Below are 26,260 nucleotides of genomic sequence, written 5' to 3' on the forward strand. Positions count from 1 at the left end.
CATGCATCTGCTACCATCCTACATATTTCCCCACCATAGTGTGGCTTTCTCAAGGATGGCAGATATCATTCTGCTACCTGCCATCCTTGAGAAAGCCACACTATGGTGGCGAAACATGTAGGATGGTAGCAGATGCATGCTTTTAATTACCCACATCCACTGATTATTTAAAAGTCTGAGAGGCAGTGCACATGGCAGGTGCATCTGCCTCTAACATTTGGCAAAAATAAGCCTTTAATCAGCACTAATATAGTACTGAATATCCTCTCCAGGAACTAGTTCAATTGAACAGTGTACACAAAGTAATTGTGGAGAGGATAGTGGATTACATTTCAGTGGTTTTTGGTGTGGTTTTAATAACCCCTATGTGTGCAATTAAAAAAATGTAATAAAAGTTATGTTTTATTAGAGCAGGGATAAAGAGGTATTTAGTGCCTTATGGGCACACTTGTTGTTCAATCCCGATGAAGCTGTCCCTATGCATTAGAAAACTGTCAGGTGTACCCACCAGCGAGACCAAGAGAATATCTAATGAGTAAACATCCCAAAGCAACTATCCTGAGTATATTGAATTTCAACAGCCTAATCCTTTTTTTCTCATCTAAAACTACCACCAGATGATCCTGGCAGTGGCTCTCTCCCTTCTCTCCATTAAGAATACATGCTTGCTTCGTTAGGCATAGATGTGTATGGGACAACAGAATAGACCACTTTAGGGTATACAGCTGCAATTCAGTGCCCAAATACTGACATGTAACGTTGAAAAATAGTACCAGCTATATTTTACTAAAATATACTTCACATATAGCAATACTATGCATACTCAGTCCTTGGGTCACATGACTTACTAATATAACAAACCATTACTACACAGCTCAAAATTTTATTTTATTTTTTTTAAACAAACAATAGGCTACAACTGGATGTGTCTCTAAATCTGAACAGTGTCAGTAATCCACTTTGCTAGAGATGAGCAAATCACCTGAAAATCAATTCACTAGTATAATCTTTCAGAGTTAAATTAGATGACCGAATAAAGTCATACACATTTACTGGGCTGGGAACACTGGTATAGTGAGTGGAAACGAATCCCCCCCCCCCCCCCCAAAAAAAAAAAAAAAAAGTCAAATTCTAACAATTTTGGTGGGAAGACTTGGAAGTTTTAAATATTTTGTCATAAAAAAAACTTTTGACTTGTCATAGAGATGAATAAAAATTTGATAAAACGAGTAGGGAAAACGGCTAAACTAAGCACTTTGGTGAAGATAGATTCTATAGAAAATCTATGGATCCAATCTTCTGCATTGAGGAGCAAGACAGGGAGAGATGCTCTTTGCTTACTGCTCCATCCTCCAATTCTAGCGACCGGTGGTTGTCCCAGCACCCAGACCCAGACCGATCAAAAGTTTTGACATGTCTCTTAAACATGTCAAAAGTTTTTTTTATTTTTAATAACAGCCTATTATCTTACAGTACTTGGATCAAACATGAAAACTAGACTAGACTCGGATGTTACAAGGTAAGGGAAATGGATCAAATAGAAAAAATTGGACTAGACTCGAAAGTTATTTAGAGTTTACATATCTTAATGTTATTAAAGACCATTCCATTATCTAGTATTACCACTTTAGATAAGTGAATCAGTGTTCAAAGAAGAAAGAGGGAGAAACACGGAGGACAGAATGTGATGACATAATCTAGTAATCAGGACTTTTCTGTCTTTCTTGCTAAATAATCAGTAAGCCGTTTTACACATCCATCTGTATCAGCCTCCTGGTATCATTTACCTATTCACTAGAGACACAATTTATCCATGTTTTATGGCTGTTTATGGCCTTCACAAAATCTTCAGCTACTTCAGCATTATTCCAAAGCAATTTCCATCAATTGTTACCGAACAGTCGGAAATCTGCCGCTGCTCTCCAATAAAATGGCAACAACTTTAAATCTTTCACTACACGTAAAAGCCATTTGTTTGTCAATTACAGATATAGGCATATAAGCACTATATGGAATGTACCAGTTGGACAAATGGGTAAAAAAAAAAGAGGGAGCACTATGTTACTGAAAGCTTGGCACTCATTGGTTGTTTTTTAGCGTCTCTATGCAGTATAGTGCAGTATTATCTCTACTGGACTGGTGAGCGGTTATTCATACGTCAGAACTAGAGATGAGCAAACTTACAGTAAATTCGATTCGTCACGAACTTCTCGGCTCGGCAGTTGATGACTTTTCCTGCATAAATTAGTTCAGCTTTCAGGTGCTCCCGTGGGCTGGAAAAGGTGGATACAGTCCTAGGAACGTATCCACCTTTTCCAGCCCACCGGAGCACCTGAAAGCTGAACTAATTTATGCAGGAAAAGTCATCAACTGCCGAGCCGAGAAGTTCGTGACGAATCGAATTTACTGTAAGTTCGCTCATCTCTAGTCAGAACCCTAAAAAATCTTCTGTCCTCAAAATGGTGATTCTCCAGCTTCCACAGCTCTTTCTTACTCTGATCTGTATTTCATTAGTTCCCTTATTTTTTATTTTGCTGAAGATTATGCTGACAAATTACAAGTGTTCCATAGAGATATGGTCTTACATTACAATATCTTTAAGTTAAATTCGTAGTTGAAGAACAAATCAATGTTGTATCTTGAAAGAGCACTGTATACTCTACATCTGGGCCGCTTGAGAGTTTAACCTGATGAAACAACCACAAAGCCAAGTCCTGATTTAATGAAGTGATATCTACACATTGCTACATATAATCGGTGGATGCCCATATGAACATAGGGCTTCGGAGGGAGTCCATGTAAAACTCATCAGAAAGTATCCAGAGAGTAGAAATAGTAGAAATAGTAGAAATAGTACTGCTGCTGAGTATGTAGCTATACAGGCAAGTCTAGCATGCACCTCTGCTAAAGGGCTGTGCGGCGTTCAGACACCCGAACCATCCACTTCCTAATGCGGTGCTCAATCCTCCCAGTGTTGCACAGTAACCGTTCACAGAAGAAAAGAAAATGAGGAGGCACTCACGTACAGATTCGTGGGGATCGGTTTTCTTTATTCTCGGTGCAGCATAAAACAGCAAACGTGGGACGCCAGAGCAATGGAGTGCGGACCGTGACAATTGTTTCACGCCCCTCTGGGCATTTCTTCAGACAAAAAACTTTTGTCTGAAGAAACGCCCAGAGGGGCGTGAAACAATTGTCACGGTCCGCACTCCATTGCTCTGGCGTCCCACGTTTGCTGTTTTATGCTGCACCGAGAATAAAGAAAACCGATCCCCACGAATCTGTATGTGAGTGCCTCCTCATTTTCTTTTCTTCTATGAACTGTTACTCATCAGATAGTAGTCTATTGAATCATCCAGAAATTTGGCACACTGAGGTACTGTATCCCATAGTTTAGGAGGACAATTACTTACTAGATTGATCAAACAGTATGAAATAACACCTAAAGGAGTAGTTAAGAGAACTGAACTTTTTAAACACTTATCCACTATATACAAGATAGGGGATAAGTGTCTGATCGCAGGGGGTCCGACCGCTGAAACAACCTACAATTTCCTGTACAGGCCCCCAGCTACATCCTTGGAGCAGAGCAGCCCCCACCTTCCTGGACAAATGCAAGTTACGGCCCAATCAGCCAATCACCAGCTGTAGCGTTGTCCTACCTCATCTAGTGATTGGCTAGGTGGGCTGTCACTTGCATTCGCCAAGGAAGAGGGTGGGGGGTACTGATTGTGTTACGCATGAACAAGTAGCTGGGGTCCCATACAGGAGATTGAGGGTGGTCCCAGTGGTTGAATTTCTCAAGATTAGACACTTATCAGTTCCCTGGACTACCCCTTTAATACATATGTGGGATTCTGTAATAAATATATTGAATATAAGTTGAGATATAATAGAGTATCCACAACACTGTCTAAAGTTACATATGTACTGCACTACTTCGTATAGGAATATAGTCTACTAAGTGTTACCAACTATAGTAGATGGCTAACATACTTACTAACAATGCCAAGCAAATATGTCACTCCCTCACGACTGGTGCTCAAGTAGGAATCCCAATCCTTTTATACTTGTTAAAGAAAACTTGGCACGCCAATGTATGATGCAAAGAGTTTTATTTACACAGTCCTTAAATTAATTAACGTTTCCGTCCCTTCCAGGACCTTCATCAGAATTTTACCAGACTGGTGCAGAGAATGGAAGAATCGGTCAAGAGCCGTGCAATGAGGTGAGTTGTAGCGTGCCTACAAGACCGCTCTCATGGCTTGTAGCCACACTACAACTCACCTTATTGCATGGCTCTTGGCCGATTCTTCCATTCTCCACACCAGTCCTGTAAAATTCTGTGTAAAAGTCCTGTGTAAATAAAACTCTTTGCATCATACATTGGAGTGCCACATACTTACTAACAATAACACCAAGCATGGATCATACCAGAATTAGGTAAAGTAGGGTGCCTAGGGTGCCAAATAGAAGGGATTTTGTAGGTGTTTACCAATCTTTGTTTTCTTGTATCAGTAAGAAAGTAGAAAATAATTGGTATGGAAAGGTGCCAAAGGTGACAATAAATTATCTGACAACTATTTTGCTCAACTTAGGGACCAAGAAGAGAAACTGCTTTCTGATGTCATTGATTTAGACATGAAGAAAGTTTTTGCACTCCTGACAGTAAGATCAGGTAAGAGTCCTGTCCTAATTTCAATGGGAGCTTCAGAACAAGCCATACATGGTTTCTTGTTCTTTATTAAAATCAATAGGATTTTTTTTTTTTTTCATAAGTAAGAGCCTGTCCAGATGGGGGTAAAGCCGGTGAGATAATAGCAGTATCCATTATGTCAAAAATAGCATTTGGGGTCTGACTGCTAAAACCTGTGGGTGTTTGCTGCACCAGGAATGGACTTCAACAGAACATTAACATGGTTGTGCCACGTCTGTCCGATAAAAGAATATTAGAGTCAGGTTTTCCACCAAATGCAATCCATTTTTGAGTAGCACATCCTTGAAAGGCATCAATGAAAATCATTACTGTATGTGCTAAAAAACAATTATTCAAGAACATGAAAGTCTTTTACCATAACCAGGGAATCCAAGGCATCTGAGCCCAAATGAAGCACAAAAATATGTCTCTTTAATACATCAAAATATACTCAGAAAGCCCTTTAATGGGAATTATACTTTTTTTTAAACATCAATATGTATGAAGCCAACATTAATTTCATATTTGTTAATAATATTTGTAACATTCCTAATAATAAGTGTAGTATGATATGGCACTGCAGTAAGAGAAGTTACCAATAGGTGTCATATGTTGTATATTGTAATGCTACACTACTACCTTGGTTCACGTGCCTCTGTTTTATTCTGTATAGAGCTGCAGTAAAGGGAATACAAATGTGAAGAAATTGTTCCCAACATAATCACCGTTAAATGGAACTTATAAATCACATTACTTACAGTGACCATTTCCAAAGTGAAGTCTTTTTTCATCGGGACTGTGCACTGATTTATTGTATCCACAGAACCTACAAGAGCAAACACAAACATTCATTTCCTCAATGATGCAGGAAAACATATTTACCTTGAGATAAGATAGCAAATGTATTGTTAAGGGACCGGCTCTGCTGTGTAAGTGGCAGTGGGTCATTAAGCGGCAAAGGAGGCCTATTAAGGGCTGGATAAGCAATGGCCAAAAACTGCAAAGTTTATTACTTTTACTGTATGTTCTACATCCACATAACTGTCTAAGCAAAGACAAAAGATTGAGTAGGGGAAAACCAAAGTCTATTCACTTATATTCAAACTAGGACACAAAACAATGATGTGATAACAGTTATATTTATTACTCTATTAAAAATTACTATGTGAAAAATAATATTTTCTATTATATCTGTTATGACTCGGACTCAAAAGCATGGTGTTCTTGTATACAAATGTTTGGGAAATTAACCGAATGTAGTCACTAGCTGACTAATTTCTGACTGCTGAAGTCAATGGAGCCCATTTTGCCAATGTATTTGTGTCATAGGAGACACAGAATAAAAGGGCCACATCACTGTGTCTGGAACCACATCATTGGCTCAGTTAGTGCCAGTAGACCCTTTGTTCTAGTGACTTGCGAGGGACAAATATTTATAACACATAATGTTTTTTTTAATTTACATTGTACATCTTAATATAAATACATTTATATTTTGTATAGTTCTCAGTAGACTTGATCAGTATCAGTTAAAACCAGTATGGTCAGTGCAACCACCCAGAAAATTAATACCAGTACAAACCTTATACAAGAGAACCCTCTATGGCACACTGCGGAATATGGCAAAGGAGTAAGTGATATGTACTCTTTCCTTTATTTTTTATTTATTATATATGAGCACTACATTTTAAATATTGTATTAGAAGATATGTTTAACAACCTGGTCAATTTTTAGGTGACTGTTTCATTTTTGAAGAGCAGCTCCTGCACATGCTGGCATGAATACAGCTTTGGTATATACTGAATGTAGTTAGGATTCAGGAATATATATATATATATATATATATATATATATATATATTAATGTGGACTGGGGTCTGTAGAACAAGCTTTGTGTCTAGAGCTGTAACTAGAGCTCAATGAAGCATCAGCATTTATGATACCCATAGAAGACTATAAAACGGGATGTGAGCGTTTGCTACATAGTGACAAATAGGCAGAGAAAAATGTAAAGAGAAGCTGCTGAAGGATCTAATATAAGTTTTACATCTCCCCCCAGTACTTGATTCACAGCTTGCTCTATAATGTCCTCAATGCTACTGCTTTTTGTAAAGGTTATAAAGGCTAGGCACAATATTTTAGCATACATTCATGGGTTTCTCCTCCTCTCTAGCATTTAGAATCTTCTGTAGTGCATTATGATTAGCTAAAATCTGAAGATCGGCCATGATGCCAACAAGAAGATTTTTTAGGTAATGCAAAAAGTATATATATATATATATATATATATATATATATATATATAGAACTTGAAGCAATAGGCAGCACTTCCGATAGAATAAATATGGTGCAAGCAGTCTAGGGACCCTGGTCTTGGGTCCAATTCATACAAAGCAGAGAGGATGACCACAGCACTCAATAGTAGTGAAAAATCAAAAAAGTGGCTTTATTCCAAAAGCAAACAGCAGCGACATTTCGGTGTTCTCACAACACCATTCTCAAGCTAGCTGTTGTGAGAACACCGAAATGTCACTGCTCTTTGCTTTTGGAATAAAGCCACTTTTTTGATTTTTCACTACTATTGAGTGTTGCGGTCATCCTTTCTGCTATATATATATATATATATATATATATATATATATATTTGTTTGAATGGAAGCATTTACTTAATTGACAAAAACTGTAAGACAGAAGATATTGTCCGATAAGAACCAACTATTGCATGAGATTCGCCCATATTGGTGGACAAGTTGTGCTGGGTATTAGGATTCAATCAGAGAAAAAAGTGGGAAGAAAAAGCCGACCTATTAATCACCCTTCTTCATGGATGTTAATTCATGGTGAATTGACAGTCATGGTGAAGGGTGCGTAATCTACCAGATGCGTTGACCAGACCAGGAGACCCATGTTTGAGCTATGCTATACACTGGTTTAATGCACTCAATTCAAGTTACATCTTACTTTATCATGAATATTAAACTCACTAAGAATTTGGCACTCAATAGAGCCTTTATGGTAGCACATGGAAACTGGAGAGCATCTATACACTGCTGCCCAGGCTCGGTACATACAGCTCTGCTATGTGCATGAGACATTTGACTGATTGACCACAAGAGAAATGTAGCTGCATACATTAATTCATCAACTCCTACAAAGGTCCCAGCAGAAATAAACAGCAATATCTCAGACAGCAAGAGTCAAATTGCCAAGGTTGCTCACATAATCGGGGGTATGTAGTTTAATTCGTGGGTCAGTTACCTGGGGATCTAACACTTGAGTCTTTAAACACATTCAGCTGTATAGTGCTAGGATGTGAGTCTTCATGACTACAACATTACTACAACAGTCACTTTGGGGAAGCTGGTTATTATCATTGAGATAAATCTGCATATATATGGTTCCCCATTATCTATCCGGCATTCGGGATTGTAATGGGTTATGGTCTCTTACATTCAGAGAAAAGAAAAGAGAAAAAAAACAACTGCATAAAATTTCTCAGGCAATCCAAAACCCAAAATAACAATTCAGGTTACTACTCCTAGAAAGCGTAGATCAAAGAGCGAGAGAACTTAAAATCGAAACGGCTGCATTAATCTACAGGAAAACACGTGTGCATTGAGCTTGACAAATTTGAAGTATGGGATCTTGAACATTTTAATAGAAACACGGGGGAAACGTCAGCTCCATGTGGCTATGAAATCTAATCCTACAGGGCTTGAAAAGCCACTTGCATAGCGTAGTTTACACATAATCAGCCGGTACGGCCCAGGGTTCTCATAAGTGCCTAAGATGTCACACCTGGCTTTAATAGAAATAACATTGCGCATGAGATAGTAAACTTAATCAGGCATACACAGGTCAAATCTCAGGCAATCTGATTTAATAAGGTGTGAAATACAGCTACAGAAAACAGCAAACAGCTCACAAAGTACCAGAAAAACACAACATCATTATGTTAACAGGGAAGGAATGTCAACAATAACGTGGGAAGTAAAACAAATCAATGATGGTATTTTATTGTTTTCATTGTTTTCTTGTTTGTCTCATGCTACCTGCTTTGTATTCACTTTACGTTGCTATAGAAGATGATACAAGACTTTATTTAGTAACTTTCTATTCCAATGAACTCCAACCAGTGGCGCTCCTGTTGTTACGTGCCCAGCCCAGCCCAGATGGCTGATTACTGCCAGGGCATACTGAGAGTTGTAGTATTCCAACAGCTAGAGAGCCATAGGTTAGATATAAATCGTCAATTGAGGTATACTCTCCAGCATATTCGGCTTTGTGCTATATGGCTATATCACTAGTGGTCTCAAACTGTGGCCCTCCAGATGGTGAAAAACTTCAACTCCCAGCATGCCCAGACAGCCGTTGGCTGTTTTTTTGCCCCACCAATTCTACTTTGCAGTGACATTTTACAAAAAAATCCACGGCAAAACGGAAAAAATATTCATTGTGCGACAAGATTGAAGAAAAAATGTCATTTAGAAACTTTTGGGGGCTTACGTTTCTACCCAGTGCATTTTTCGGTAAAAATGACACCTTATCTTTATTCTGTAGGTCCATACGGTTAAAATGATACCCTACTTATATAGGTTTGATTTTGTCATACTTCTGAAAAAAATCATAACTACATGCAGGAAAATTTATACGTTTAAAATTGTCATCTTCTGACCCCTATAACTTTTATTTTTCCGCGTACGGGCCGGTATGAGGGCTAATTTTTTGCGACGTGTTCTGAAGTTTTTATCGGTACCATTTTTGCATTGATTGGCTTTTTTGATCGCTTTTTATAAATTTTTTTATGATATAAAAAGTGACCCAAAATTTTGGGATTTTTTTTTTGCGCATACGCCATTGACAGTGCGGTTTAATTTACAAAATATTTTTATAGTTCAGACATTTACACACGCGGAAATACCACATATGTTTATTTTTATTTGCACAGTTTTTTTTATGGGAAAATTCAAACTTTTATTAAGGAAGGGGTTAAATGACCTTTATTAACTTTTTTTTTCACTTTTTTTTGCAGTGCTATAGCTCCCATAGGGGGCTATAACACTGCACACACTGATCTTTTACCCTGATCCCTGCAAAGCCATAGCGTTGCATGGATCAGCGTTCTAGGGGCTCGATTGCTAAAGCCTGTAGCAATCAAACGCCGATCGGACACGACGGAGACAGGTGAGGGGACCTCCGCTCGCGTCCTAGCTGATCGGGACATTGCGATTTTATCGCGATTGTCCCGATCAGCCCGACTGAGCTGCCGGGAAGCTTTTACTTTCGTTTTGGATGTGGCGATCAACTTTGATCTGTGCTGTGCGCTATTAGCCCAGGGTCCCTGCTATCATTAGCAGCCGGGACTGACCCGGTGTGATGCGGGGTCATGGCGTGACCCCGTTTTAAACACCGGGGCCGGGCGCAGGGCATACAGGTACGCCCTGCGTCCTTAAAAGGTTAAAGCCACTGCTCTAGAATAAGATGATTATACTTTAAAGGGGGTACTCCAGTGGAAAACTATTTTTTTGAATATCAACTGGCTTTAGAATTATACAGATTTGTAAATTACTTCTATTAAAAAATCTTAACCCTTCCAGTACTTATCAGCTGCTGTATGCACCAGAGGAAGTTGAAAATCAGATCCACACTGTGCCAAATTACCAAACTGGAGGAATAAGGAGAAGAAGACATGCAGAGGAATTAAGGAAATAATGCTACCAGCATTGTACCATATTGTTGGAGGTGAGGGAACAGGAGACAAAGCAGTTCTGGGGCCAGTGAGCATCACTGGATAGGAGTGGGGCTGTCAGAGAAGGAGTGGGTGTAGCCCACATTATGATACAGTGGGGAGAGGAGTCATGCTGTGGCCCAGAAAAAGTTGGGTGGCCATTATATGGATTGAGAATAAGAGGGGGAGTCATGATGGGTACCAGGAATGAGAAAAATTAGCAAGAAGCCATGCTGGGGAGTTGGGGCCATAAATTAGATAGGGATATATGCTGAAAACTAGAAAAAAAGTAGGGGAACAATAATGGGGAGCCATGTTGGGGATTAGGAATGAAAGGTGGAGCCATGCTGAGGACAAGGACTAAAAAAGGGAGCCATCTATAGGACCAAAATAGAGATGGGGAGCCATGCTGTTGACCAGAAATGAGATGGGAGCCATGCTGGAGATGAGGATTAAGATAGGAAGCCATGCATGCAACCGGGAATAATATATAAAGCTATGTAAGTAGATCCATGCTGGGACAAGCATTGACATTATGGAGCTGTCCATGCTGGGGACTAGGAAAGAGAAAGACAGCAATGCTATATGGAGAATATTTTTGCACCATAATAAGTTCATAGCAGGAACAGAAGAACACAATAAATTATATATGGTGCATTTCAACATCTGATTAACGTATAGGAGGACCTGGACCTTCTGGGAACTACAAAAACAAACTTTTACTTCATGGTCTAAGTTGGTGTAGTCACATGGTATAATATAATCATGTGACCACACTGAAACTGGCGCACATCTCGACAAAACATGTCGGGTTTGCAATAGTAAATGAGGGCCTATGTGTGCAAAGACAACAACTTTCCAATAGACTTCCAGAAAGCACATTAATGTAAAAAATATAAATGTAATTTTTATTGCAATTTTGTGTACGCATTTTTTTTTCAATAAAATATGCCCGAAAATACTCGGTGTAAACCTAGCCTAACATTACATCTTATTAGCTTGGATTTTTTTGCATGCACTAATACCAGCTATGATAAACTATTGGGTGTTTTCACTTCTTTATTTGAAAAATTATTTTAGATTTGAAATTATTTTATATTTTTAAACACTTTCTTTATTTTATTTTTATTAAAGTGGCTAAGCAGTGCCAGGGACACAAGCACGATATTTGCCGGTATCAGGCATGTGGTTCGGCAATGCAGTAGCATATTTGCACACCTGTGCAGAAATCAGTGGTGTTGCTCTAACCTATTGACATTATTCTATTTTGTTCGCCATTTTTGCATAGTGATTGACAGATTTGGATTAGTTTCTTGATAAATTGACATTCTGAAGTTGAGAGAAGATTCTGACATCTCAATATTCTAGTTTAATAATCTAATCTAGCCAGCACTGAATAGAAGAGATTCCTATAGATTACACACATATCCAGCTCCCAGTAACTCAACCATGTAGAGTGTATCCTCTTTACTGTGATGACTGTTGCACCTGTATATTTACATGGATGGAAGCGGTAGGAAGAAGAGAAAGAACTCACCTTCCAATAAGAACGTAAACAACCACGGTGAGCAGGATAATGACTATCGCCGCTGAGATGCCAATCATCACTACTTGACTATTCTCACTGGAGATGGAGAAAGCTGGGAGGGTGAAGGAATATGAGAAAAGTGTTAGCTCATCAGAAATTACACATGAATGATCCTTCTATACATGGACTAAAAGCATGAAAATCCTGTTAGTAGCATTACAAGCTGCGACATTCGATAATACAAACATTCCTTCCAATGCTCCCTCCTATGTGTCATATTAAAATAAATTGTCTCGACCTCTGTGGTCTGTCTAAAAGGAAGGATTAAATACAATGTGGCCGAGTTATAAAAAATAATCATGCTACCTCCCCTTGGTTGTTGTTCATTGTCCAAGCACTATTTTCTCTTTTTTATAGATGAAGCTTCTGTGGTTTTGGGGGTAACTATTGTTTAACATTTTGTATTTGTATGTTTTGTGGGTTAATGCTCAACACGGTGCAACTCCTTCAATCCCACATCGGATTATCCCCAACATCTGACGATCTGGCTTTTGTTTCTAGCACAGAACTGCAATATAATAGGGGATTTTGCAAGAAACAGATGGCTGATATAAGACAACTGATAAGGAAGGTCCTCTACTCTACAAAAAAAAAAAAAAAACACTCTAGAAGCAGATTTTATGTCAACAGTTTATAATGGACTTTCTTCCTGGGGGTGGACGGAAAGTGGTAAAGGCTACCGCCATTTAAGGTCATGAGCTCTTTATCAAGAACTAAAAGCATGATACTCTTCCGATAGGTTAACAAATAGCATTATAAAAGATAATCCTTGACATGGTACTAGATAATGCACAGTATATACAAGATGTGTGGTCAACTACAACTTACTCCCCTTTACGTGAGGTTTGCAGGGCTCCAAAGCAAAGCAAAAAAAAAAAACCTGTTAGATGGGGATACTAGCAGTGAGAAACATAGATTATGTCCTTAGGATAGGCCTATTGAAAAATGCCTATTGTTGGATTGTCCATGATATCTTATGACAAATAGGTTCATTACGAGTTGCGGGCAGTAGCCCCATCATGGCGGGCATGCCTTTAATCATGTTGATTGCCAAAGTGATTATGTGATCAGTATCAAGGCAAAGGCTGTAATACACACATAGCTTTGAATCAATACATTATGATAAAAATAAAAATCTGAATTTCTTCCAAAAACAACATCTTCACCTGTTGTCAGGTTGGGTGCGGTATTACAACTTGGCTTTATTCACTTCAATGGAACTGAGCTGCGATACCACACACAACCTGAGGACAGGAGTGATGTTATTTTTATCAGGTTGTCTAATCCTGGATAACCCTTTTTAGACTTTGTTCACACTAATGTCATGGTTTCCATTGAGGCAATATCTATGATGGGCTATGTTCACAAATAGAATTTTGTTTTCTCTTTTGCCATTGTACAGTAAAAAGGACTGTAAAATATATTTATGTCATTTTTTATTAAAACACATACAACAAAATCAAGTAAAAACCATGACAACAATGTCATTTGTGACATTAACCTCAGCACTGTTTGTCAGGGTGCCATTATGGATTTATAGGGTGGACTTGGAGGCTGAGCCCACACCATACCCGGTGACCACCGGCCACTAATAGGCAGTGTGGAGCTTTGCCTGATATTGTACTGTCTAAGGCTGGGTTCACATACATCGAGCGTCCAGTACAGTTTGCCTTTAGCGTAAACCAGAGGGAAACTGATTCTAGAACTGATCCCATTCATTTGGATGGGACAGTTCACAATCATCTAGCGTCTCCATTTTGACACAGGATGGTTGGACACAATACAGAAACAATAGATGCCGGATGCCATACAACTGATGACAAGTTCACCTATACTGGATGCCAGACATAAGTGAACCCAGCCAAAGTTATTTCACCTCACTATTTTTTTTTCTGTTTTGCAGTGCATTTTATGGAAAAAAATTGAGGATGTCATTATAAAGTACAACTAATTCCACAAAAGCAAAAAAAATTATAAATAAAACATAAAAAAAACTCTCTTAGCTCTGTAGATGGGAAAATAAAAGCATTATGGTCCTTAAAATGCAAGAAGATGAAAACAAAATGCATGAACATTGGTCTGGTCCTTTGGGGGTTAATATTATGTAGCATAGTGATTGAAAGAAACTGAGGCATAAAGTGGATTTATTGCCCAAAGACTCATGTAAACGTACATCTGCCTGTGAGGATGGGTATAATAGCATTTCTAAATAAAAATCTTAAAATAAAGGTTTTTTTTTTTTTTTTTTTTTTTTTTTTTTTTTAAATCAGGACATGACTACAAGATCATATGGAAGCTACTGATGTGTAGGTTACTGTACCGTGCACATGGTGATGATGCTACAGTGCTAGGGGTTAACAGTAGACCTTGAGAACGCCCAGGAATAACATTTTATTCCCTCAGGATTGTGACTAAGGACGTAGGCAATCCAAAAATGATAATGAAAATGTCAAAGAGAAAACACCACATTACATCAGGTGTAATTCACAATCACTATAAATAGAGGGGATAGCTAGAAGACACTATCACCTCCGAATGTGTCGCTGCTGAATTGCATTATCACGTAAGATGAGCATGTGAATATGTTTAAACTTCCTATTTCCTTGTGATGCCAGTAAACTCCAGATACTTCAGTTTGTATACAGGGTTGGTGCAAGGATTTTTGCGGTTTGTGGAGGGAGCGCTGGGGGAGGTGGTGGTGTCCCTCAGTGAAGTAGCGCTGTGGTGTGCAGACAGTAAGAGGGCGCTCTAGGCAGGTGCCTACCTTGCCTATAGTTGACGCCGACCCTGTTTGTATATATTTATATATATCTTCTTAGTTACATAGTTATATAGTTTGTTAGACTAAAAAAGACAAGTTCATTCAGTTCAGCCAATTACCCTACAGCATTGATCCAGAGGAAGACAAAATACCCGACCTGGCTCTAAATCTGGAAACCAGACTAAGTTCTTGAGCTAATGATCCAGAATCTAGTGAGACTCCTCTGGCAGAGAGGTCCATAGTCTCACTGTTCTTACAGTAAAAAATCCCTTCCATGTTGGTGTAAAAACCTTTTTTCCCTTTAGATGTAAAATATTCCACCTTCCTATAGATTGATTCATCAATATACATGGATCATGGAGATGTGGCTGTATTGCCCTTTGATATATTCATGCATAGGTATTAGCTTAGCTTTCAACTATCTTGTTTTGTTACCACCCCCCCCCCCCCACACACACACACACACACTAATTCTGCTAATCTTTCTGGGTACTGTAGTCCTCCCATTCCCTGTATTACTCTGGTTGGTACCCCCTCCTGCTCAACTGTACCAAGTACTGTACACAGTATTCCATGTGTGGTCTGAGTAGTGATTTGTACAGGGGTAGAATTATTTCCTTGTCGTGGGCATCTATGCCCCTATTGATGCCCCCCCAATGATTCTATTTGCCTTGGCAGCAGCTGCCCGACACTGGTCACTACAGCTACATTTACTGTTAACTATAATTTCAAAGTCCCTATTCTAACACGTAAATCTATTTCTTACTATTCAGAGAAATGTTCATCCATGTCATTTATAGATGGTTTGAGTCAACCAGGGCAAGATATACCAATAGGTAACACTGAGTGTCTCAATTCGCCATATGAACCAGGGACGTCCAGAATAGATAAACCCAATGACAATAAAACAAGCAAAGCATAATAGTCAAAGACCTTGAATTCTATCTGTGGTGGCCCTGTACAGGAGTTGCACCCCTGTACCTTTGCTGTCCTGTCAGGTGGATTTTGGTGTCCCCGGAGTCCCTCTTTAATGTATGTCATACAAATGGTTCATTATACATTGTGTTGTCTATCATAATATCATTATACTGTTATGTGAATTTAAATACTGTTACTATGTGCTGTAACCAAAGAAGGTACCAGTGATCACTTGACTAATAGGGTGACCTACGGGACCCCTCCAGAGTCTCCTCCATATAAACCCTGGGAGGAGCTAGCTAGTCAGTCTAAGCTCAGCTGAGCTGCAGTTAAGTCAAGTCTTAAGAGAGTGTCTGGTGTCCTGAGGAGGCCTAAAGCCTACCACACAGCCACACTTCCACAAATCCAGTACCCCACAGGTAAACGTCAAAACCTGGCAAGCTGCATAAGGGGTGAAGTCAGTCTAGTCAAGTCAATCAAGAACAGTCTGTATACAGTCAGCGTGGGCCTGCAGCAAATTGTCCAAATCCACTACAAGTCCCAGTGAGCCCTGAGGTCTCTGAAGTCACTGGTCACCTTCTTGGAACTAACTGAGCTGTCAAGACTATTACACCTGTCTACCTCAGTAAAGCTGCTGTTGTTCCGTAACTTGGCATCGTAGTCATTATTTGCCCCGTGTCTAGCCCAGGATCCAGCAGCATACCTTCGGGTGGTGCGGAGGTTAAACCACGCTCTGGCTTCACGAATACAAGGGGTTAATGCCATCTGCCCCTAGAGTAATAACATCTACCCTCATCACACCCTCACCACACTATCCAAGAGGGAACTATTTCTTATTTAGCCAAAATCCAATATTGTGCATAACAGGATGTCCTATAATTAGACATCTTCAATTATACTGCTAAGACACTAACTTTCCTAAAAAGACTAATTACACGAATGAAAGATAGAAACATGTAAATGTGACACTTTATCCTCGGATATATACAGAAAAATCTGTTTTAGCAATGTTATCTGCCAAAAAGGCCTTAGTATTCATCATTAGATAACTATCCATTGCTTTCTTCACAACACAACTATTGAAAAGCCCCAGCTGTAAATGAGCGCAGAAGTGATGCCCTTACACAAACTCATGTAAACATACATTATAAGTGAAATCCAATATGCCACCCACAGTCACATTGTTACAACAATTCGGGTAACGCTTTCCATTTCCAATTTCCATGTGTATTTTTTACATGTGAATTAGAGGCAATTATATGCTTGTTCTTAGATTGCTTGGATTGCTGGTTACTGTAAATAAAAGTTTAATGCAAACTATGATAACTATGCTTTGTGAACAGTAACAAGAACAAACCGGCCATTTGGCAAGAAGACCCGAGCAGAAATAGTGTTTAAACATTTATGACGGTGCCAGTAAAGCAGGTTAAGCTGTTTTGGTTACATTTTACATTATTTTTTTCTTTGCTCTTAGTTGCCAGCAGCCTGATCTGAACTAGTTTCCTATGGTTATAAAGAGATATCAGGACTGTTTCAATATTTATATACCAGGGTGATACAGCCAACTATAACTCCATTCACCTTGGTGAGCCCGTAGCTGGGCTTTCCAACACACAGAGAAAGCATTCAGTTTGTAACTTCGTATTTCAACACCTTTTTTTTTTAAAGAAAAGTTGCATGTTGGTTCCCCTAGCATGTGGTTACAAGACTTGTTGGGATCCTTGGGGGAACTGTTTCTTTGGCCATGCAGTGAATTTGAAAAGCATTGCCTAGTCTAGTTTTTACCAAACAGTGGGGAATAGCTATAGGGGTGAAGTAGTAGCACTTGCACAGGGGCCTTGGTGCCTAAGGAGGCCCCAAAGGACTTCTGCTCCAGTGTTATATTTGGCACATGGGGCCCTGTTGCAAATTCTGCATCGGGGACCAGAAGCTACAATTTACGCCTCTGCCTCAAGCTGTTGTAAAATTAAAACTCCCAGCATGTCTGGACCGCCTAAAGTTGGGAAACACTGTACTAGTCGGTCTGTAATGCAGACAAATGCCTAGCCAAATGAACTCACCTCCAAAAAAAGCAGTGGTAAACAGAACATCTTGGTACTCAACAGGCAAAAACTGGCCAACCAATGGGGAAGCAAATAAATGGGGTATTTCCATCCTAGCTTGCTATCCCCTATAAACAGGATAGCGGACAACAAACTGATCGGTGGGGGTCTGACAACTGGAACTTCGACCGATCCCGAGAATGGGAGCAAAATTGCTCCTGGAACAAAGTAGCCCACACAAGCATGGCCAGCACTCCATTCATGCTCAGAAATGTTTGGTCACAAAACCACGGCCTGCACCATTCACTCCGGGGACAATTATGTCCTTATTCAGGTCCCAGTGGCTCATAAACTATGGGGCCATGTTCCATCAGCTTGTTACAGAAGTATTTTCCCCTTTCCCCAAAGCATTATTTCTAGGGGATAGGTTTCTCTATATAATGGTGCCTTACTGAGTGCCCAAATGCTTAGTAGTACATAGCCCTTGGGTCACCAGTAGGCTTAATGTACATGGCTTTGCCAGTTCCATGTCACCAAAGAGCAGTAGCTTAGATATAACAGATGCAGAGCTGCAGTCTCAGTTCTGGTGCCTGAAGGGACTAAAGGTCTCTATACCAATTAAAATCTAAAAGCCTCTCTACCACATGGCCTTACCATTTCCATGACCCTATAAGGCAGGACCTTAGCAACTGTGGAAGCATAGTAGCAGTGTCAACTCAGTTTTGATGTCTGAAGGGACCTAGAGGTTCCTCTACCACAAGAAAAAAGACCATAATACTAGCAGGCCTGTTACAATGTTCAAATGAGGTCCTAGGAGCTGCATGTTCAGAGCTGCAGATATGGGTGGATAGGTAATAGGCATGTAATACAAACAATAACTGTCTCCTATCCTATGGTCATTTGCAAAGTTGTATTACTGTCACTTTTACAATTTTTAAAAGTGACCATAATGGATGGGTCCCCTACCGATCTGCAGATAAAACCAGAAGTGTGCGGCTGTGGTTTACCCCCCAAATTGCTGATAAATCTAACTTGTTATAAAGATGTGCTCCATAGACTTATAATGCACTCAAAGTCTCAATCTTTCAAAACTTTTGACTTGTCAATTTTTTTTTTATAAATGGAATCCTCAAAATACAGGCAGCGTCGAACTGCAGCATTACATACCTCGACCATTCCTCCTTGCCCTGACTGATTGATATATAGCCCTTCTGTGGTTACCCAGTACAGAGTAAGGTACTCCTCGGTACTTCTGCCCATGCTGTCTGGCAAATCCTGCTCGATGTCCGTCATGGGTACCCTCTTCCTAGAACTATCTTTATTGCACTACAGAATGCACTTGGTATATAAGAGTTAATATGTTGTGTTTTATAGGTACTGTTACCTTAAATCTATGTTGCTAAGGAGCCTTTGTTGTTAAGGGGAGTATGCAAGGTGACCAATGGAATCAGTGACCAATGGAATCTCTCTAAACTGTGCCCCTTATATAGTGAGGTCAGGGTTCATCTCTCTCTCTCTCTTGGGCTCTTGAGTTCAGTGCTGAGCTGAAGTACAGTGAAGACAAGTCTGAGGAGTCTGTGGAGTGTTCCTGTAGGAGGCATGAGGCCTGGTCCAACAACCAACCACGCACCTACTTCAAGTTAACCCCTGCACCGTGGGTGAAAGTCAAAGCCAATGGTAGGACCTAAACATAGTGGGGATTCTGTTGAAGTCCCAGCATGGCTACATCAGTCAAATCAATTGCAACTACAAGTCCAAGCAAGCCGATAAGCTTCCCTAAGTTCACCCTGCATCTCCATAGTGCCTAGCTGAGCTGTATGGACTTTAACACCTTGTCTACCGCAGTAAAGCATACCATTCAACTGTAACCTTGCATCAGAGAGATTATTTGCCCTGTATCTGACACAGGTGAAGCTGGTCTACCTCAGGTGGTGTGTAGGTCAACCACACCCTGGCTTCACAAAGAGGTTAATACACACATTACTCCTGACACCTCACTCGCCTTCCAGCACTGAGCCCTGAATGTCAATCAGACCATACCGGAGCGGGAAGAGCAGGGAGGAGGTGTACCATGCTTTGGCTAGTACCACTTTCTGGGCACTTGAGTTTAAAAGAAGAACATAGTTTTTGAACTTTGCAATCAGCCATCAGCTAAGAGACAGGTATCATTTGGTTTATCTGTCTAGTCTACAGATCTGAGCATGAGGTAGAGATTGTAGATTCCATTAAAAGTTATGCCTCTGCCAAAGGGTATGTGTTATATGTGTAAACTTTACATCATATTTCCATAAAAGAGCAGCAGGAGAAAGAAATCATTTGGTTATTTATTTAAATTGTATATATATATATATATATATATATATATATATATATATACACTGCTCAAAAAAAATAAAGGGAACACTAAGATGACACATCCGAGATCTGGATGAATGAACTAATCGTATGAAATACTTTCCTCTTTACATAGTTGAATGTGCTGACAACAAAATCACACAAATATCAATGGAAATCAAATTTATCAACCTATGGAGGTCTGGATATGGAGTCACACTCAAAATCAAAGTGGAAAACCACACTACAGGCTGATCCAACTTTCATGTAATGTCCTTAAAACAAGTCAAAATGAGGCTCAGTAGTGTGTGTGGCCTCCATGTGCCCCTATGACCTCCCTACAATGCCTGGGCATGCTCCTGATGAGGTGGCAGATAGTCTCCTGAGGGATGTCCTCCCAGACCTGGACAAAGGTTTCCGCCAACTCCCGGACAGTCTGTGGTGCAACATGGCATTGGTGGATGGAGAGAGACATGATGTCCCAGATGTGCTCAATTGGATTCAGGTCTGGGGAACAGGCTGACCAGTCCATAGCATCAATGCCTTCCTCTTGCAGGAACTGCTGACACACTCCTGCTACATGAGGTCTAGCATTGTCTTGCATTACGAGGAACCCAGGGCCAACTGCACCAGCGTATGGTCTCACAAGGGGTCTGAGGATCTCATCTCGGTACCTAACTGCAGTCAGGCTACCTCTGGCAAGCAAATGGAGGGCTGTGCGGCCCCCCAAAGAAATGCCACCCCACACCATTACTGACCCACCACCAAACCGGTCATGCTGGAGGATGTTGCAGGCAACAGAACGTTCTCCATGGCATCTCCAGACTCTCTCACATCTATCACATGTGCTCAGGGTGAACCTGCTTTCATCTGTGAAGAGCCCAGGGTGCAAGTGGAGAATTTGCCAATCTTGGTGTTGGGCTGTAAGCACAACCCCAACCTGTGGACGTCGGGCCCTCATGCCACTCTCATGGAGTCTGTTTCTGACCATTTGAGTGGACACGTGCACATTTGTGCCCTGATGGAGGTCATTTTGCAGGGCTCTGGCAGTGCTCATCCTTGCACAAAGGCGGAGGTAGCGGTCCTGCTGCTGGGTTGTTGCCCTCCTACGGCCTCCTCCATGTCTCCTGATGTACTGACCTGTCTCCTGGAAGCGCCTCCATGCTCTGGACATTACGCTGACAGACACAGCAAACCTTCTTGCCACAGCTCGCATTGATGTGCCATCCTGGATGAGCTAGACTACCTGAGCCACTTGAGTGACCAAAACATCAGCCAGGAAGCATCGGAACTGAGAAGTGGTCTGTGGTCACCACCTGCAGAATCACTCCTTTATTGGGTGTCTTGCTAATTGCCTATAATTTCCACCTGTTGTCTGTTCCATTTGCACAACAGCATGTGACATTGATTATCAATCAGTGTGGCTTCCTGAGTGGACAGTGTGATTTCACAGAAGTGTGATTGACTTGGAGTTACATTGTGTTGTTTAAGTGTTCCCTTTATGTTTTTTTGAGCAGTGTGTATGTATGTATATATATATATATATATATATATATATATATATATATATATTTTTTTTTTTTATATATTTTTTTTTTGGGGGGGGGGGATTTCTAATTATTGGGTTTTCACATTTTTGCAAGTCTAGAAAGTGAGTACAGCACAATACAGTTTTGATCTGTGCCTTAAAGAGGTACTCAATTGGAAAACTTTTTTTTTTTTTTATTAAATCAACTGGTTCCAGAAATGTAAACAGATTTGTAAATTACTTCTATTTAAAAATCTAAATCTTTCCAGTACTTATCAGCTGCTGTATACTACAGAGGCAGAATTTCCTTTCTGCCTGACCACAGTGCTCTCTGCTGACACATCTGTCTATTTTCGGAACTGTCCAGAGTAGGAGCAAATCCCCATAGAAAACCTATCCTGCTCTGGACAGTTCCTAAAATGGACAGAGGTGTCAGCAGAGAGCACTGTGGTCAGGCATAAAGGAAATTTAAAAAGAAAAGAACTTCCTGTGGATCATATCAGCAGCTGATAAGTACTGGAAGGATTAAGATTTTTAATAGAAGTAATTTACAAATCTGTTTAACTTTCTGGCACCAGTTGATTAAAAAAAAAAAAAAAATGTTTTCCAGTGAAGTACCCCTTTAAGAGAAATGCACCTTGTTGTTATTATTTTATTGAATTTATGCTTTTTTATTGAGTATTGAGGCTTGGTTCCTCTATAAATCCACAAACCAATTCAACAATAAATATATGTCCTGACTAAAAGTAACAAAAAAATAACTAAATAAACATATCTTTTCCAATAAATTAATATTCTTCACCACTACTGTGCTTCTCGGCTCATATCATGTGACACTTTCAATTCTATCTTCTGTTACTTTACCTTTTTTTCTTGTAAATGTTTGTAGTCAACCTATCTCCTTTATGATGTTGACACATGCTTGTTGGAAAACACTTAGAATTTATGGCGTATGGTCTTGCTTTTTACTGTACTCAGATGTAATGGACTGTTAAATGTGCATGACAATAAAATTATATAAAACCACTACAACACCTCTGGGGTAAACAGCAAGGTATAAAACCATGCCTGTGCTCAATAGCCATGTGTTCATAATGGATTTTACTATAATAAAATTCACAATCAAATTGATAAGTCTATTATTATTTATTTTCTTCTCTTAACCAGACCATATAAGGCTAATGAAAAAAAAAATGGATTAAATGATCCATTCTAGGGCAGAATAAAGACAGGACCAGTTCTGCCTATAGGCAAAATAGGCAGCCACCTAGAGCTGACTCTTGATGGGGGCGCCACTCTGCACGCTGCAAGATGGGGTGGCGCCCACCCAGCACCACCATGTCACCCCAGTAGTAAGGTAATTACATGAGAATGAGGTTTGTTACAGTGTATCACCCCAGTAGTAAGGTAATTACATGAGGAAGAAGGTTGTTACAGTGTGTCACCCTAGTAGTAAGGAGATTACATAAGGATTGGGTTTGTTACAGTGTGTCAACTTAGTAAGGTGATTACATAATGAGGAGGTTTGTTACAATGTGTCACCCCAGTAGTAAGGTGGGGCGTGTCAAAGGGTGGAGCCAATGGGCAGGGTTGTCAGGATCCGGATACTGTGAGGATACTGGTGGTGGATCCTCTGTGTCAGTGGGGTGATGACGTGGGCCGTACCAGGGGAACGGAGTCTAAGGGGTTCCTGGTTTTCACCAGAGCCCCCCGCAAAGCGGGATGGACTTGCAGCGACAGTTAACCCCCAGGTCGTTCCACCCGATAGCGACTCAACCCCAACTAACGGGTGAGACATGCGCAGTACAAGGGATTAGGCAAGAGCAAGGTCGGACGTAGCAGAAGGTCAGGGCAGGCAGCAAGGATCGTAGTCAGGGGCAACGGCAGAGGGTCTGGAACACTGGCTTGGGACATACAAGGAAACGCTTTCACTGGCACAAGGCAACAAGATCTGGCAATACTGGGAAGGGGAAGTGAAGTAATATATAGAGGGCACAGGTTTGAGCACTGATTGGGCCAGGCGCCAATCAGTGGCGCACTGGCCCTTTGAATCGCAGAGAGCCCGCGCACGCGTGCCCTAGGGAGCGCGGCCGCGCGCGCCGAGACTGAGCTGTCGGGGAACAGGACGGGTGAGGAGACCGGGATGCGAGCTGCGAGCGGGCGCGTCCCGCTACGCGGGTCGCATCCCCGCCGGTAACATTAATGCAGCGCTCCTGGTCAGCGGGTCTGACCGGGGCACTGCAAGAAGGTGAACGCCGCGAGCGCTCCGGGGAGGAGCAGGAACCCGGAGCGCTCGGCGTAACAAGGGTCAAGGGGCCGGCAAAATTAGCTTTCGCCTAGGGTGGCAAAAATCCTTGCACCAGCCCTGAATAAAGAATACTTCAATTTATATGAAATTTCAAAAATAAAGTTATCACATTAGTTTTGAAAATTGGGGGAAAATTTACAAAAAAAAAAAAGTTTATGAGAAACCAACTTAAGGAAGTTAATAAGAAATCAAATTGATGATACTTTTAGTTGGACATTACATTAATTGACATCATACTGAAGCTCTGTACATCTTCGTTTCCATATGGATGTCCATTATTATTTTGATGATGTATTGGAAGCATTGGAGAATATTTTCACACATCTGTATTGTGAACTTGAGGCTTCAGGTCCATTCGCACCGTATGCATCTCATATTGTTAAAATCAATGTAATAAAATATCTCTCTCTTTCTTAATATCATCTGTTGAGGGAGAGTCAGGAGAGTTCTATAGACATTAGATGGTTGTCCAGTCCTGGCAAAACTTTGGATTTGACCAACAATAATGGCATCATGCCTATGCAAGATATCTTATCCAATGTGAACGTTAGGCCATCATGTCGTTCATGTAAATTTTCTATTTTTGCTACTGTGCTACTATGGAAAACACTTTGGTCACAGTTGGACCCTGAACTTTTCTTTTACTTTTCAATATACATTTGGGGACTACACCTTGGAAACAACTACTTGTCTTTGCACAATAAAAACAAAACAAATAAACAAGAAACTAAGAGAATAATTGTACATATAAGACTGAGTTCACACCTGTATTGGAGCTCTGTTTGGGTGTAAATTCCATTAAAGTGACAAACAACTGAATTGGATGGCCTGTTACACAACGGACTCCAACGGGAACATATGGGTCGCATTGACTTTGAATGGGGTCTGTTGGGTTTCCGTCTGGTGTCCATTGTTTCACAAGAGTTGAGTGCAGAAAAAGTTAGGATATGCAGGATTTTTTCTTCACTCAACTTCTGTAATTTAAATGGACTGGCCTAACGAAGCTTCTCTGAATTGAGCGCAACACTGATGTGAACTCGGCCTTACATATATATATATATATATATATATATATATATATATATATACCCAGCCTTATATAGAAATACTTACAATCAGGACTTGTCTCAAACTCAAACTTGCGGCTATTCGACCCGTAGCCAGCAGCTGTCCGGGCTCGAATCTGGAAAATGTATGTAGTGTCCGGCTTAAGACCACTGATAGTCACATTGGTACCTTTGGCTCTCAGGATGGTGTAGCTAGTTTCCTGTTCCTGCTTTTGAAAAAAAAAATACATATTTTTGTTAAAATCAATAGTGATTAGTAAACAGTGTTATTATGACAATACACATTAAAGGCAGACATCTTTTAGTTGTATTAGGACATAGCATGAGAATGTAGCATTTTAGCCCAGGATAAACCCATATTTTTATACTTTATATGTTTCTTATGATTCTTCTGGTTGCAATATTTTTATATAAATTCCTATATGGACAGTTATGGTTTTCAGCTGCTTGTTGGGCAGGATATCTACCATCTGTAAGACATTATTTTCACCTAGATAGCATTGTTTGAAGTCTGAAATATCTGGTAATTAGTCTGAGCCATCAGATAATTCACTTTTAAGGCTGTATAAAGCTTTGTGATGTTTTAATTTAAAAGTCTGACTAAAATTCCACTGACGTTTGATCAGTCCATAAATTCTGCCTTTTCTGGAAGTCATAAGTTATAGGGACCTACATGTATATGATAATGTATTCCATAACTATATACTGTTTCTGTATGATGCTTTAAACCATTGTGGTTATATTTAGCAGCCCTACACAATGTTCTGTTCAACTATTTAAGTTTTCGTTATTTAGACATTCAGAGAAACCATTAGAAACCTATGAAAAGCAACTGAGTTACACAACGTCAGCAGCAGCTCTTGAGATTAGAGACGCATTGCATTTGGTAAAGTCTTCAGACCCTTTTATTTATTTTTTCACATTTTATTGTGCTGCGGCCGTGTGTTAAGTAATTTTAACCCCTTAAGGACTCAGCGTTTTTCAGTTTTTGCACTTTCGTTTTTTCCTCCTTACCTTTTAAAAATCATAACCCTTTCAATTTTTCACCTAAAAATCCATATTATGGCTTATTTTTTGTGTCGGCAATTCTACTTTGCAGTGACATTAGTCATTTTACTCAAAAATGCACGGCGAAATGGAAAAAAAAATCATTGTGCGACAAAATCGAAGAAAAAACGCCATTTTGTAACTTTTGGGGGCTTCCGTTTCTACGCAGTGTATATTTCGGTGAAAATGACACCTTATCATTATTCTGTAGGTCCATACGGTTAAAATGATACCCTACTTATA

The 26,260-nt window shown here is 40.1% G+C and overlaps 1 protein-coding gene across 2 annotated transcripts in view; it reads right to left on the reverse strand.

Annotated features, from left to right (window-relative positions):
* Positions 1-26,260, reverse strand: part of EPHA3 (EPH receptor A3) — a 434,619-nt gene that overhangs the window by 82,296 nt on the left and 326,063 nt on the right. The window contains exons 7-9 of one of the 2 annotated variants that reach the window (XM_056559344.1): positions 25,017-25,176; positions 11,962-12,064; positions 5,455-5,522 (exon numbers count right to left, since the gene is read on the reverse strand). In XM_056559344.1, coding sequence (XP_056415319.1) covers positions 5,455-5,522; positions 11,962-12,064; positions 25,017-25,176 — 331 coding nt within the window. Of the gene's footprint in view, positions 1-5,454; positions 5,523-11,961; positions 12,065-25,016; positions 25,180-26,260 lie in introns of both variants that reach the window. The other variant, XM_056559343.1, reaches the window with a different exon arrangement.

The sequence above is a fragment of the Hyla sarda genome, chromosome 2, assembly GCF_029499605.1.
Source record: "Hyla sarda isolate aHylSar1 chromosome 2, aHylSar1.hap1, whole genome shotgun sequence".
Lineage (NCBI taxonomy): Eukaryota > Metazoa > Chordata > Amphibia > Anura > Hylidae > Hyla > Hyla sarda.